Source organism: Oryctolagus cuniculus, chromosome 2, assembly GCF_964237555.1.
Source record: "Oryctolagus cuniculus chromosome 2, mOryCun1.1, whole genome shotgun sequence".
Lineage (NCBI taxonomy): Eukaryota > Metazoa > Chordata > Mammalia > Lagomorpha > Leporidae > Oryctolagus > Oryctolagus cuniculus.
The window spans coordinates 131,286,528-131,300,497 of record NC_091433.1 but is presented as its reverse complement, the minus strand read 5'-3'; the positions used below and the strand labels follow the sequence as shown (position 1 = coordinate 131,300,497).

General features: G+C 51.2%; 1 protein-coding gene across 20 annotated transcripts in view; it reads left to right on the top strand.

Moving 5' to 3' along the window:
- DYSF (dysferlin) overlaps positions 1-13,970 on the top strand; it is a 190,146-nt gene that overhangs the window by 57,202 nt on the left and 118,974 nt on the right. For all 20 annotated transcript variants that reach the window (XM_051842769.2, XM_002709783.5, XM_002709780.5 and 17 more), the window contains 3 exons: positions 8,846-8,914; positions 9,095-9,138; positions 12,501-12,583. In XM_051842769.2, the coding sequence (XP_051698729.2) occupies positions 8,846-8,914; positions 9,095-9,138; positions 12,501-12,583 (196 nt within the window). The remainder of the gene's footprint in view (positions 1-8,845; positions 8,915-9,094; positions 9,139-12,500; positions 12,584-13,970) is intronic.

Below are 13,970 nucleotides of genomic sequence, written 5' to 3'. Positions count from 1 at the left end.
CCCCATGGGCTCTCCCAGGCTGTGGCCATCGCCTCTCTGCTGAGGACTCCCCGCAGCTCACCTTAGCCTTGACCCCTCCCTTTGACCCCAGCCCTCTGAGCAGCCCCACCTACGGCCTCTCTGCCTCTGAAGGAGTCCTTTTCCCTGCCTCAGCTGCCCTTCTTCCCCAGGAGCCCCCATCAGAGGCAGAACGTGTGGGGCTGCCTTGACCCCTCCCTCTCTCCCTCCCCACATCAAACGTTCGAAGGCCCATGCCTCCCCTCTGAGCCCACGCAACACCCGCCCCTCCCCCAGCCTCCATTTTTCTCTCTCCTTGGCATCACGCTTTTGAAGAGTTCAGCCTACTTGTCCAAGTGCTGCTCTTTTCTGAGTGTTTCCTTCTGGTGGTGTTTTTTTTTTTTTTTTTTTTTTTTTTTTTTTTTTTTTTTTTCCTCAGGCTTCTGTATTTCTTATACTCTGGAATTCAGGGCTAGAGACTTGATTAGATTCAGGTGAAGGATTTGGGTAAGAATGTATAACACATGTGCAGCTGGTGTTGTGGCGTGGCTGGTTAAGCAGCTGCCTGTGACACCAGCATCCTATATGAGCCAGGTTCAAGTCCTGGCTGCTCCACTTCCAGTTTGGCTCCCTGTTGGTGTGACTGCGAAGGCAGTGGAAGGTGGCCCAAGTGCTTGAGTCCCTGAACCCATGTAGGAGACCCAGATGGAGTTCCAGGCTCCTGGCTGTCGGAGCCATTTAGGGAGTGAACCAGCAGATGGATCTGTCTCTGTGTCGGTTTATCTGTCTCCCTTCTCTGTCTCCCCTCTCAAAACAAAAAGGAAAGGCAGAGTTACAAGGACGCAGCACAGGCGAGGTTCTGCGTGTGATACTGCAGCTGACAGGAAGCACTCCAGTCAGGCGCCAGGCGGTCCCGTCACTGGCGACAGTCATCTGCGCAGCTGGCCAAGGCGCTGTCCCCAGATCCCTGCCCGGGGAGCGTCCACCCCGTTGTAACGAGCAGGAAACCTGTGGAAAACGCCTGGCACAGTGTAGATACCCTGCTTCTCAGGAACCTCTTGCCTAGTCAGACCTCCTCGCCCGAATCAGTCATTTACTTGGAGATACAAAATGGTGATTTTTTTTTTCTCACCATCATTCCTTCTCTCTTGAGTAGCTGGCATTTTTCTTAAGAGCTTGGTCCCCCTCTGAGTAGTCCTCGGGACATCAGTTTCTATCAGTGTAGTGCATCAAGATCGGTCATTGTGTGTGTGATGTCAGGATCGTCTTGTAGCTGACCGGCTCCTCCTTCCTGAGCACATGGTCTAGTGGGGGAGTTGAAGCTCACTCCTGCTAGGTGTAAATGCTCCTGGCAGACCCTTACCCAAGTGTACGTTTGGGTTGGGTCAGGGTCGATGCCCTGTTCCTGGCCTCGGGAGGGGCCAGGCAGGATGTATGTGGACACGAAGCAGTGGGTTGGGCAGTTCCTGTCTGAGGACAGAGGTCGATGTTCCCAGTGGGCAGGTAGGGGAAGCCAGGTCCTGAGGTTGGTCTCATTCCTCACTCCCAGCCCGTCAGGGCGCTCTGATGGTGGCCGGACCGCAGGCCGACTTCCTTCACGGTCACTGCTTCCTTGGTGGGAAGTCTCAGAGCCGTGGGGGCCCTGCTGCTCCCCCGGGGCCCTGGCCAGCACCTTTGGGATCTCTGGGTCCTCTCGGTGCTCTGGGCTGGCCCCAGGTGTTTTCCCAGGAAGCTGTTTAGGGAAGGGCCTGGGAGAGTAAAAGGATTGGACATAGCTGACTGGCAGCTGACATCAAGCCAGAAGCCCCATCTCCCCGTGGTCCCTCTCCAAGGTGGTGGAGGGTAGTTGAAGAATAAGTTGGTAGTGAAGGCGCAGCTGAACCCTCCCCGCTGGTGGCTTCAGCCTGGTCAGCCTCCTCTATTGGTCTGTGGGCCCTGCCCTGAGCCACCTCCCTGCGCTACCTCATCTGCATCCACCCCAGCCTGATCGTCTGCCTTTCCTCTTGTGGACACTTGGTGGTGCTGTTATCCTAGATGTCAACTGTACTTGGTGTGGCTGAGCTCCTAAGGAACTGGGAGGGTGTATGGGTGCACGTGCACAAACTTCAAGTTATTGGGGAAGATAAGGGAAGGTTCTTGTTGAACAGGGCAGGAGGTATGCACACTTTTTCAGAGTTCTATAAAAAACCCATTGACTGTAAAAAAAATTCTTTTTCTTTGAACAAAAGGAAAAAGCCTCATGATATTTCTGTATCCCACACCATCTTGGAGACAACTGTGAACAGTTATTAACACTCATGTATATTTGCTTCAAGAATGTCTTCTCTATCCCTGACATTCCCCCAGCTCTCCTTTCCCCATCCCCTGAAAAAAAAAAAATTGGATTCCGAATACAGTTGATCTTCGTTATCCCCAGACTTGGTGTTTGGAGTGTGCCTGCTTGGTCAGATTTGTTTGTATTTTGTGAGTCTGCACTGGCGTCACTCTCCTGGTCGTCTGTGGGCACATGCAGAGTGGGGGGTGAGCTGAGTGCCCTGCCGGGCGTGTTGCCTGGCGAGATGATACCCTGCCTCCTTGCCTCAGATCTTGTGCTGCGAGTAAGTGTCCTTTTCTCTGTCTATTTAGTGCCTCATTTTTCTAATGTTTGTGCCTCTTTGTGGTGACTTCTCTGCTTAAAATGTATCGCAGGCATAGTGCTGAGGTGTCTGATGTTTGTAGGCACCGTGGGGAGAGAACAGGTGTGTGTGTGTGTGTGTGTGGTCCGGGTGTGAGTCACAGTGCTGCTGGCAGGTCCCGGGTTCATGGACAACTCTACGTAATCAAGCTGCCCCTCCACAGAAGCCGATAGAGTGAGGCTGGGCATTGATAAGTTGGCAAAAGTGTCGTGGCGGAGGCTGGCAGGAATTCAGCCCTTTGTTTTGCAGGCACAGTGACTTGGCATCCACTAAGTCAGCCCTCACAGTAACTATAGATCACAGCTCCCATGAGTAGTGGGAATCGACTCTGTGCCGTTTGGTAAATGCCTCTGTTGTCTAGTATTTTCTTAGGTTATTTAGAGGTTGTTTTTAAAATTTGGATTAAAATGTAATACTTGCACATTTTGAGGGGTATTATGGGATATTTTTATATATTCACAGCATAGGTCAACTCTACCAGCCTTTCTGTTTCCTTATCTTTTCTTTGTGTTTGGAGCCAACCTGCTCTTCTGTTCTAGTTTGTTATATAGAATGTAATACATCAATTGGAGCCATAGGCACCCCCTGTGCTGCCAAATGCTGGAATGTGCAAGTCTCTACCACATAAATGTGTATGTGTGTTCAAGACTTCACTTCCACACGAGAGAGAACGTGTGGTCTATGAGCCATCTGCTGGCTCATTTCTCTTAAAAAATCTTCTCTAGTTCCATCCGCTTTGCTGCAAATGGCAGGACTTCCTTTTTTATTGTTTGGATAATGTTCCATCGTCTGTATACACTGCATTTTCTTTTTATCTGTTCATTGATGGATACATAGGCTGACTGTCTCTTGGATGTTGGGGACAATGCTGCAAAGAACATGGGAGTACAGGGATCTCTTCCTTCTGCTGAGCTCATTTTCTTTGGATAGGTACCCAGCAGTGGGATAGCTGGGTCATATGGTATGTCTGTTCTTTGTGTTTTACAGAATATTTATCATTTTATTTGAAAGGCGGAGCTTCCATCTGCTGGTTCACTCCCCTAGATGCCTGTAGGAGCCAGGGCTGGCCCAGGCCAAAGCCAGGAGCCTGGAACCCCATCCAGGTTTCTTCCAGGTGGTTGACTTAACCACCTGAGCCATCCCCTGGGGCCTCCCAGAGTAGCCGTTAGCAGGAAGCTGGGTCAGAAGTGGAGGAGCACTCTGATATGGGATGTGGGCCTTGTAACTGCTGCACTGAACACCTTCCCCTGGTTGGTTTGGTTGAGGAACTCCCATATTCTCCTCAATGACTGTACTAATTTGCATTCCTGCCAAGAGTCCCTTTGTCCGTATCCTGACCAGCTTTTTTCTCTTTATTTTGTCTGAGAATAGCCATTCCATTGGAGTAAGATGATACTTCATTGTGGTTTTGATTTGCATTTCCCTGATGGCTAATGATATTTGGCACTTTTTCATAGATTGGTTGGCCATTTGTATTTTTTTCTTTTTTTTAAGAAATAGATTTGTTTATATGAGAGGCAGAGTTGGAGAGGCACAGATTTTTCAATTTACTGGTTCACTCCCCAAATGGCTGCAATGGCTGGGGCTGGGCCAGGCTGGAGCCAGGAGTTTCTTCTAGGTCTCCCACATGGGTGCAGGGGCCCAAGTACTTGGGCCATCTGCTTTCCCAGGTCACTAGCAGAGAGCTGGATCAGAAGCGGAGCAGCCCAGACTCGAACTGGAACCCGTATGGGATGCCAGTCTGCAGGTGGTGGCTTAACCCACTGTGCCACAGTGCCAGCCCCCTTCCAGGCATATTTGTAGGGAGTTAGATAGGAAATGGAAGAGCCAGAACTCAGTATGGGGTGTGGACGTCCCAAGAAGTAGCTTACAATGCTGTGCTGTGATGCCAGCCTCTCCTCTCTTATTTTATTAATTTGGTCTCTCACTCTCTTTCAGTCTAGCTGAAGCCTTATACATTTTGTTAATTCTTAAAAATATTTTATTAACCCTTGGCTTTTCTTAGTTTCAATTTAGTTCTGATTTTTATTTCCTTCTGACTATGGGTTTAGTTTGTTCTTGTTTTTCCTATGTGCTTGAGATACATTGTTAGATTGTTTATTTGATACCTAACTTTTTTGATGTGGATTCTTATTGTCATAAATTTCCCTCTTAGCACTGTTTTTTCTATATCCCATAAATTTTGCTATGTTATGTTTCCATTGTTGTTAGTTCCAAGGAACTTTTTAATCCCCCCTTGCCCTTTTTAAAGATGTATTGATTTGAAAGGCAGAGAGACAGATCTTCCAACTGCTGTAACAGCTTGAGCTGGGCCAGGCTGAAGCCAGGAGCTGGGAATTCCAATCAAGGTCTCCCACATGGGTGGCAGGGACCCAAATCCTTGGCCCAGCATCCACTGCTTTCCGAGGCATGTCAGCAGGGAGCTGGATCAGAAGTGGGGCAGATGGGACTTGGACTGGCACTCGGACACAGACAGCTTGACTGACTGTGCTACAATGCTGGCCCCCTTTAGTTTGTTTTGAATATCATTTTTTGTAGTGGGCTTTATAGTTTCATACATTTTCATGGTATAACTCTTTTTCTTTGTTTATGTAGGACACACTTAGGCATCTTTTTAAAGTCTTGTCTGGTATTGATTCCTTGAGTGTTTTTCATGTCTTGTAAGGACTTTATTTCTCCTTAATTTCTGAGTGATAACTTCATGGTTTTCTTTCAGAACTTGGAATGTATTATTCCATTTCCTCCTGGCCTGTAAGATTTCTGAAGAAAAATTTGTTAATCTAATGGGAGTTTCCTTAAAAGTTACTGAGTGCTTCTCTCTTTCTCTCTCTAAAGATTTATCTGTTTAATTGAAAGGCAGAGTCACAGAGAGGGAGAGGCAGAGAAAGAGATCTGTCTGCTGGCTCACTCCCCAAATGGCTGCAACCACTGGAGCTGGGCTGATCTGAAGCCAGGAGCTTCTTCCAGGTCTCCCATACAGGTATAGGGATCCAAGGACTTGGGCCATCTTCCACTGATTTTCCAGGCCATAGTAGGGAGCTGGATCGGAAGTGGAGCAGCCAGCATTCAAACCAGTGCCCATAAGGGATGCCAGCACTGCAGATGGAGGATTTACCCGCTATGGCACAGTGCCAGCCCCAAGGGTGCGTTTCTCTTACAGATTTTAGAATTCTCTGTGCTGTGCTTCTGAGAATGGTGGAGATCTTTACTAGTCATGCCTGATGCCATGATCTCTTCTGGTCATTTGGGGTGCTAATGTCCACATTTTTCTCCATATGTGAAGTTTCCAACTATTTCATTGAATGGGTTTCTTTTTGTTTTGTTTTTGTTTTTGCCTTTATTCCTCTTTCCCTCAGGAATTTCCATGTGCCCCACAGATCACAGTTGCTGTCTTCATTCTCTTATTCTTTTTTCCCCCTCTTTTGTCTGACTGCTTGAAGTTCAGATGTTCTTTCTTTTGCTTGATCCAGTTTGGTTTGGTTCTTTTCAAGATCCTTCTTTGCTGAAATTCTCATCCATATCATGCATTAATTTCCCAGTTTTGTGCAAACCCTTGGACTGTGTGTGAGGGCTGCGAACCTGGGCTGGTGCCAAGGTACGTGGGGCATGCAGGCTCCAGGTTGCTGCCTGACATCACCTAGGTAGCACCGGGGCTGCCGGCAGGCAGATTCTCACACAATACTGAGGATGGTCCCGACGGCTTGCACAGCTTCCAGGAGCAGTGGGCAGACTGTACTGGGATCACAGGAACCCTGGCTGGGAGTCCTGGTGTGCATGGTCCCAGGGACAGCCAGGGACTTCCAGGGTGGCTGGGGGAGGATGACAACCTGTCCCTTGTGAGCTCCGTGGCTAGCTAGGTCTAGCTGGATCTGTGAAGTTACAGTTGTCTTGCTTACTTTTTTGTCTAGTGTAGTGGAAGTGGGTGGGTCTATTCAGGGGCCCCTGTCCTCTGGGGCAGCAAGTCCTTTTTCAGGATGGTGCCACCTGCCGCAGCCTGTGCTCTGGGGTCTGTGCTCTGGGGGAACTTGCTGTGGGTTCCTTCTCTGAATCACTGCCACTGTCTGCAAGCTCCCCAGGGAGCTCTCCTTACAGGAGTATGGACTTCTCCTGTAGCAAGGACTGCTCTCATTGGGCACCCGCACAGATGGGCTCTGCAGAGGCGTGCCCGTGTGCCCCCCTTTCCCCTGCAGTGCAGATCGCCCCTGCACCCAGTCACTGGGCCTACATCTCAGCTGTTGGCTGGCTTTGTTCCTCCCTGTCTGCTGCAGTCCCAGCAGGTTCCCTGCTGAGCTCTGGTGTTCCCCAGCATGTGTGTGTGTGTACAAACACACACACACACACATATATATACATATTATATATATACACATACATATTCGATGAAAATAAGAGATTGATTTTTTTCCACTTGGAATTCACTTCCCAGATGCCTGTAACAACCAAGCCTGGGACAGGCCAAAGCAGGGAGATTGGAACTCAGTCCAGGGTTCATGTCCATGGGTGACATGAGGGTGGCAGAAATGCATGTTGCTACCAGAAAAGCTGGATTGGAAGTGGAGTGGCCAGAATCACTTCCTCCTTTGCAAAGAAGACCACTGCAGTTAATGTGTATCATTTTTCACTACACACATGCAAGCAATTATGGCTATAGATTCTCTTTTACCCTTTTAACACAAATGGTTGCATAGTATACTCACTCTGTATCTTATTATTTCTACTTGATAATAGAACTTAGAGATTGCTTCATATCTGTGTGCAGAGTGATCCTCATTCTTCTTTAAAGCTGCAGAGAATTCCACTGTGTGACTGGATCACCATTTGTCTAACTTTTCTCTATTGTTGGACCCCTGGTGGCTCTTTCTCTATTGTTGGATCCTTGCTAGTTCAAGCCATGCTGCACTGAATAACCTCACATGTAGGCCATCCTGCGCACGTATAGGTATTTCTGCAGGCGAAGTGTCTAGAGAGAAGCAGTAGGTCTAAGGGAATGTGCATTGTCAATGACTAGTGGTTGTTTGTCTCCTGGAGGGTCAAACTATTTTTCCTACTAGTGAAATACCAAAGTTCCTACTTCCAATGGCCTCGCTGACAATGAGTTGTCGGACTTTAGAGAATTTTATGAATCTACTTTATAAGGAATGGTCTCCCATTAGTTTTACTTGTGTTTCATTTATTGACTGAGGTTGAGCATCATTTTATATGCTTCACACCCTGTCGTGTCTCCATCCCATGAATACTCTGTTCTAGTCTTTGCCATTGCTCCAAGGGGTGATTGATCTTTCTCTCCTTTCCTCTTCACGTTGCGAGCACAAGAGCCAAATCCTGGCACCTGGCCCTGGCCCCAGGTACATGCACTTTTGCCTGTGCTCCTTTTCTACAGCAGTGGGGGCAGGGGCCAGCACTGGGTGGGTGGGGATGGGCCTGAGATTCCTGAAGTAAGTCGTTTAACACACATGAAGTACTTAGCATGGTGCGAGGTCCACAGCAAATGCTCTGAAAAAGCTGTTACTGTTTTGTGAGGAACATGAAACCCACCAGGATCCATATATCTGAAACGTGGCCTTTCCCTGCCACCCCATGTGTGGATCCTGGGGCCCCCTCCCCCCAACTCCAAGGGCAGTGTTGGCCCATGAGTCACTGCCTTAGGTCTGGTTTCCACTCCTGCTGGGTCATTTGTTTGTGAGAAGCCCAGTGTTTAGGGCAGTGCTGGTCTGAGACAGTCTGTGCTTACGGGGTTTGCATCTTCACTGAATTCTCTTTGACTCTCAGATGCAGGTGTGTGGCCTGGCCCTCTGTTCTCCCCTTCCCTGTCTCTGATCTCCTGAGGTCTGAGGTCTGGGCCTTTGGGAAAGCCAGTCAGGCCCCAGGCCGCTGCTTAGGGTCACAGCCACAGTGGGGGTTGGAGCCAGGAACATCCAGCCAGAGCTGTGCTTTCAGGGCAGAAGGCCTCAGGTGTTTGGACAACTCTCCCCAGCCCTGCTCGCCCCTTGGCCCTGGGTCCGACCTTCCATTGAGCGTTGTCTCTGCTGTGCCCCAGCCTACTGCATGGGGCTCCCAGGCCCTAGCTGTAAGGGCAACCAGCATGGCAGAGTGGCCACTGGCTGGTTTGGATGTTCCTGAGGGAGCCCAGAGACCCCCAAGAGCCTCCATCCCCCGTCCTCTGCGCCTCCTAGCTCTGCAGCAAGATCCTGGAGAAGACAGCCAACCCTCAGTGGAACCAGAGCATCACGCTGCCTGCCATGGTGAGCCTTGCCCTGCCCCTGCCCTGCCCCCACCCCAGGAGGCCCTGAGGCGCTGGGCTTTGCAAGGTTTAGGGTTGCCTGGCTCCCCAGCACCCCACCTATGTCCTGGACTCCTGCTTAGAGGAGGGGGTGCTGCCTTTGTTGAAAGGGCTCTGCTGTAACTCGCTTCTCTTCCCTCAGTTTCCCTCCATGTGTGAGAAAATGAGGATTCGCGTCATGGACTGGTGAGTCATGTGTCCAGGGGTCTTCCGAGGGGCTGGCTTGCTCAGTGTGGTTCTTCTCAGTCTGCTGGTGGTGAGAGGAGGCTTCAGAGGAGGTGGGGCTGAGGAGATGGTTCCTAGGAGGCTTGCTCACTGCCCTGCGCTAGGAGGTAGGGTCTGTGCTAAAGGCAGGTGGGGAGTGCGTGGTCCGGTGGGCTCGTGAGGAATCCATCTCTGAAGCTGGGAGGGGCTGGGCAGGCTTCCTGGAGGAGGTTGGGGCGAGTAGAGGATTGGAGGCCCATGGAAGGAGGCTGCAAGGAGCAGAGCTTCTGGGAGTGTGGCTATGCTTGCCCTGGGGCTGGTAAGGGGACATACGGGTCCCCAGTCTGGGGAGATCTACCAGCCTGCCCAAGTAGGGGACAGCAGGTGAGGAAGATGGCCTATTAGAAACATAATGGTAGCTAACACCTGCCGAGCAGCACTGCGTGCCAGGCCCTGTGTACAGCAAGCTCTTTACGAGTACGAACACATCTGACCCGAGACGCGGGGGCCTGATGCTACTGCTCCACGGAGGTGGAAGTGGCTCAGGAGAGAGGAAGTGACTGGGTGGTGGCTGAAGGGCTTTCCAGACCAGACTTGAACCCAGGCCTATGGCTGTGAAAGCTGTGCTCATATCTGCTGCGTGGGGTGTCTCTCTGCCACCCTTGGTGTCGGGGGGTGTTAGGGGTCCGCAGTGCGATCCTCAGGCACCAGGCATTCCAGAAAGCGACGCTGTCCTTTCTCTGCCCCCGAAGAGTCTTGGCCGTGCAGTTCCCCAGCGTGTTCTCCTTTGGGCCCAGGCCCGTGGCACCCCCAGCCAGGAGGATAATGAGAGACGAGGGAAAAACCCCCAGACCACAGAGCCAGCAAAGTGTGTGCCAGTTCCCCAGGCCTAAAGCAAACAGCTTGTGAGAATTAGGAGGGAAGGGCGCAGCCAGGAGGCCAGAGCGGGGGAGGCTCGAGGGCCATGACCACGGCTCTGTGCCGCGGGGAAGCGGTTTTGGGGGGAAGGGGGGGCAGAATGGACTTGCTGTCCCTGGGACGATCTCCTCGTGGCAGCTTGTGGCGTGCGTGTGGTGTGGCCTGGGGGCGCTCGGCCATGCGTGCCTGTGCACGTGGACGCGTGTGGGTACGATTGGCCTGTGTGTTGCGGTTGTGCCTGGCGCAAGTCTCTGTGAGCCGTGGCAGAGGCACGGGCATACTGTACAATCCAAACACATTACGGAATCTGGGGGCTGCGTCTGGGGTTTGGGTTGAAGTGGTGTTTTTATTGTGAGTCTATTTTCAGACTTGCTGTATTTTCCAAAAGCAACCCCAAGCCCCAAAAACCCAGCTTGTGGCCAGAGAGCATGCTGTCATCGTGTGCTCCTGTGCAGAGGAGCCCTCTCTCCAGAAAGCCCAGGTGCACTCGTGTTGTCACCTGGGCCCCCGGGACGCCACTGGATGCCATCTGATCCTTTCCCTGTAACTTCATCTCTGCTTAATTCTTTAGCAAAATTCCTCTTTCCCTGGAAGACAGACAGACAGACAGAATCCCCAAACCATCCCTCCCCCCACAGAAACAAAACCTCTGCCTTCCCGTTCTCCTGGCTTCCCTCTGATTCAGAGAAGGTCAGAGGTCAGAACCAGCGTGGTTTTTCCCCTATGGATTGGACGTGAAGGCAGGGTGAACATGCCAGCATCTATCTGGTGTCTGGGGTTGATCACCTCATTGTGAGATGTTCCTGGGAATTTTTACTTTCCAGTTCTTAACTAACATTGTTCCCTAGGACACAAGATGAAGATCTGAGCTGACGATTCACTTTTTGTAGCCCCTGTCCTAAAAGAAAACTTTTTTTTAAAAAAAGACTTATTTATATTAAAAGAGTTACAGCAACAGAGTGAGCTTCCCGTCTGCTGGTTCACTCACCAGGTGGCCACAGTGGCCAGCCCTAGACCAGGCTGAAGCCAGGAACTTCATGTAGGTCTCCCACGTGGGTGCAGGGGCCCAAACACTTGGGCCATTTTCCGCTCCTTTTCCTAGGCCATTAGCAGGGAGCTGGATGGGAACCGGAGCAGCCAGGACTCGAACCGATGTCCATATGGGGTGCTTGCATGACAGGCAGTGGTGTTACCTGCTACACCACAACACGGAGCCCCTGAAGGAAAGCTTTAAAATCTAAGCTTAATCACTTCTCTGAGTCTCTGAGAAAAGAGGAAGTGAGGGAGCAGAACAGGTTAGGGTAACTCTTGGGGTTAGGATTTAGAAGAATCAAGTCCCCATGCCCAGGCGTGACGTTTCCGGGGGGCTGAGTGCACTAGTACCTGAGGCTGCCTGTGGCCAGGTGTTCCGAGCAGGGGGAGAGTAGGGAGAGGGCCTCACGGGAGTTGAGCAGAGGGAAAGGCACCCGAGAACCTTCCCCGTCTGAAATCGGGGCTCACTGCGGTTCCTACCTGATGGAGCTGATGTGAGGATTAAGCCAGCTGTCACTTGACATCAGGGTCCTGCTTGGCTCTTAGTAGGCACTCGGTGAATAGTCACTGTTGCTGTTGTTGGAGGAGGCAGCTGTGTGGGTGTGGGGGGTTCTGCCTGAGACGCTGCTGGCCGGTGGGTTAACCTGGCAATTGGTCTCCTTGGGCTCCTGCCCATCGTCCTCTGGGCTGGTTAGGGAGGGGGAGCAAGATGGGCTGTACTGTGCCCCGGGGCTGTGGTGTGAGTGTGGGAATCCGCACACCAGGGCTTCAGGCCCTGGCTCTGCACCTCCCCCGGTGGCTGGGCCCGGGCAGGGACCTTAATGGCTTGGAGCCTCAGTGTCCTCAACAGAGACGATGGGGAGAGAAAAGTGCTTTTTTCTTAAGGCAGCATGAGAGCCTTTTCTAGGTAAAAGTAGGTGAAGAGTACTTTGTCATGGTCAAGCCAGACACAGAAAGCGAGTGTGCGTTTGCTCAGCTGAAGACCTTGGCCTTGGAGGTGGTTTCTCCTTGGTTGTGAGGTTTTCCCCTTGATGTGGGTATGGCTTCAGCTCCTGGCCTTGGTTCTCCCTGGGCCTGGGAATCTGGCTCCCCTGCCCTTGCCGCCTGCCTCTGGGTGCCTGCCCGACCTCCTGCAGCTGTGCTCACAGGCCTGCGTCGGTGGCCCACTGCTGGTTGGCTGGTGGGATGCTCGGGGTTGGTGAGAGGCAATAGGGGGTCGTGAGCAAGCTTTCTGCCGGTCTCTCTCTTCCCTGGGTTAGCAGGCCTTGGTAGTGCACCCGAAGTGTGCACTTCCTTCCTTGGTAGTGCACCCGAAGTGTGCCACTTCCTTCCTGGGTGGGCTGTGGCCTGTGGTTCCTGTCCGTGTTCAGGCCCCCTCTGCCCCCTTGCTCTAGGGACCGCCTCACTCACAATGACATCGTGGCCACCACCTACCTGAGTATGTCGAAGGTCTCTGCGCCTGGAGGAGAAATTGAAGGTATGTTCCACGGTTCCACCCCCGAGCCCTGTGCTGTCTTTTGTCCAGCCTCCATCTGCCTCGCCCCTCTGAAGAGGGGAGACCGTTTCCATGGGTGAAGGCCCTGGTCAGGGAGAGGGACGCCCCTCCCTCGGGAGGCGGGATACCCGTTGAGCGACTGTAAGAGCTTAATTCTCTCCTTTGGGTAACGCTGGTGGCCATGGCCACGCCGTCCCCTGAGTTTCATGTTCAGCGACCAAGCTCTAGAAGTTTTTATTTTGAAACTGACTTTGTTGGCCTATTAAAAAGTAATCCATTGCTGTTTTATAAAATTTTCAATAATGTGAAAATAGAATACGTAATTTACTCATGAAGTTACCCCATGCCCATTCCTTCAGACAAGAATGTACATGAGCCCTTTCTTTATACACATGTGTACGTGTGTGTATATACAGGCACGCGTGTGCACATGTGGGGCTATGTACACACATATACGTTAAAAACAAATTATTCAGGCTGACGCCGCGGCTCACTTGGCTAATCCTCTGCCTGCAGTGCCGGCACCCTGGGTTCTAGTCCCGGTTGGGGCGCCGGATTCTGTCCCGGTTGCTCCTCTTCCAGTCCAGCTCTCTGCTGTGACCCGGGAGTGCAGTGGAGGATGGCCCAAGTGCTTGGGCCCTGCACCCGCATGGGAGACCAGGAGGAAGCACCTGGCTCCTGGCTTCAGATCAGCGCAGTGCTCCGGCTGCAGCACACCGGCTGTTGTGGCCATTTGGGGGGTGAACCAACGGAAAGGAAGACCTTTCTCTCTCTCTCTCTCACTGTCTAACTCTGCCTGTCAAAAAAAAAAAATTATTCTGAAAGTTGCTTTCTGCCCCTTGACAATGTAACATAGATATAATTTCACGTTATTAAATATGCTTCTTCTATACAACTAGTTAATGGTGAAAATGTACGTATTTCTTTTTTTTTAAAAAGATTTATTTATTTATTTGAAAGTCAGAATTACACTCCCCAGTTGGCCACATCAGCCAGAGCTGCACAGATCCGAAGCCAGGAGCTTCTTCTGGGTCTCCCATGCGGGTGCAGGGGCCCAAGGACTTGGGCCATCTTCTACTGCTTTCCCAGGCCACAGCAGAGAGCTGGATCGGAAGAGGAGCAGCTGGGACTAGAATCAGCACCCATATGGGATGCTGGTGCTTCAGGCCAGGGCGTTAACCTGCTGCACCACAGCTCAGACCCCTGCATATATTCTAATTTTTCTACATCATGAACAACTTACTTTGCAATGAATGTTTTTGTAGCTAGTTCTTTGTGCAATTCAGGGATAAATATTTGAAATTATCATGTCAAAGGACTTTAACATTTTTAAAGCTTACAGTCTACATTGAAACTACCCTTGAAAAGG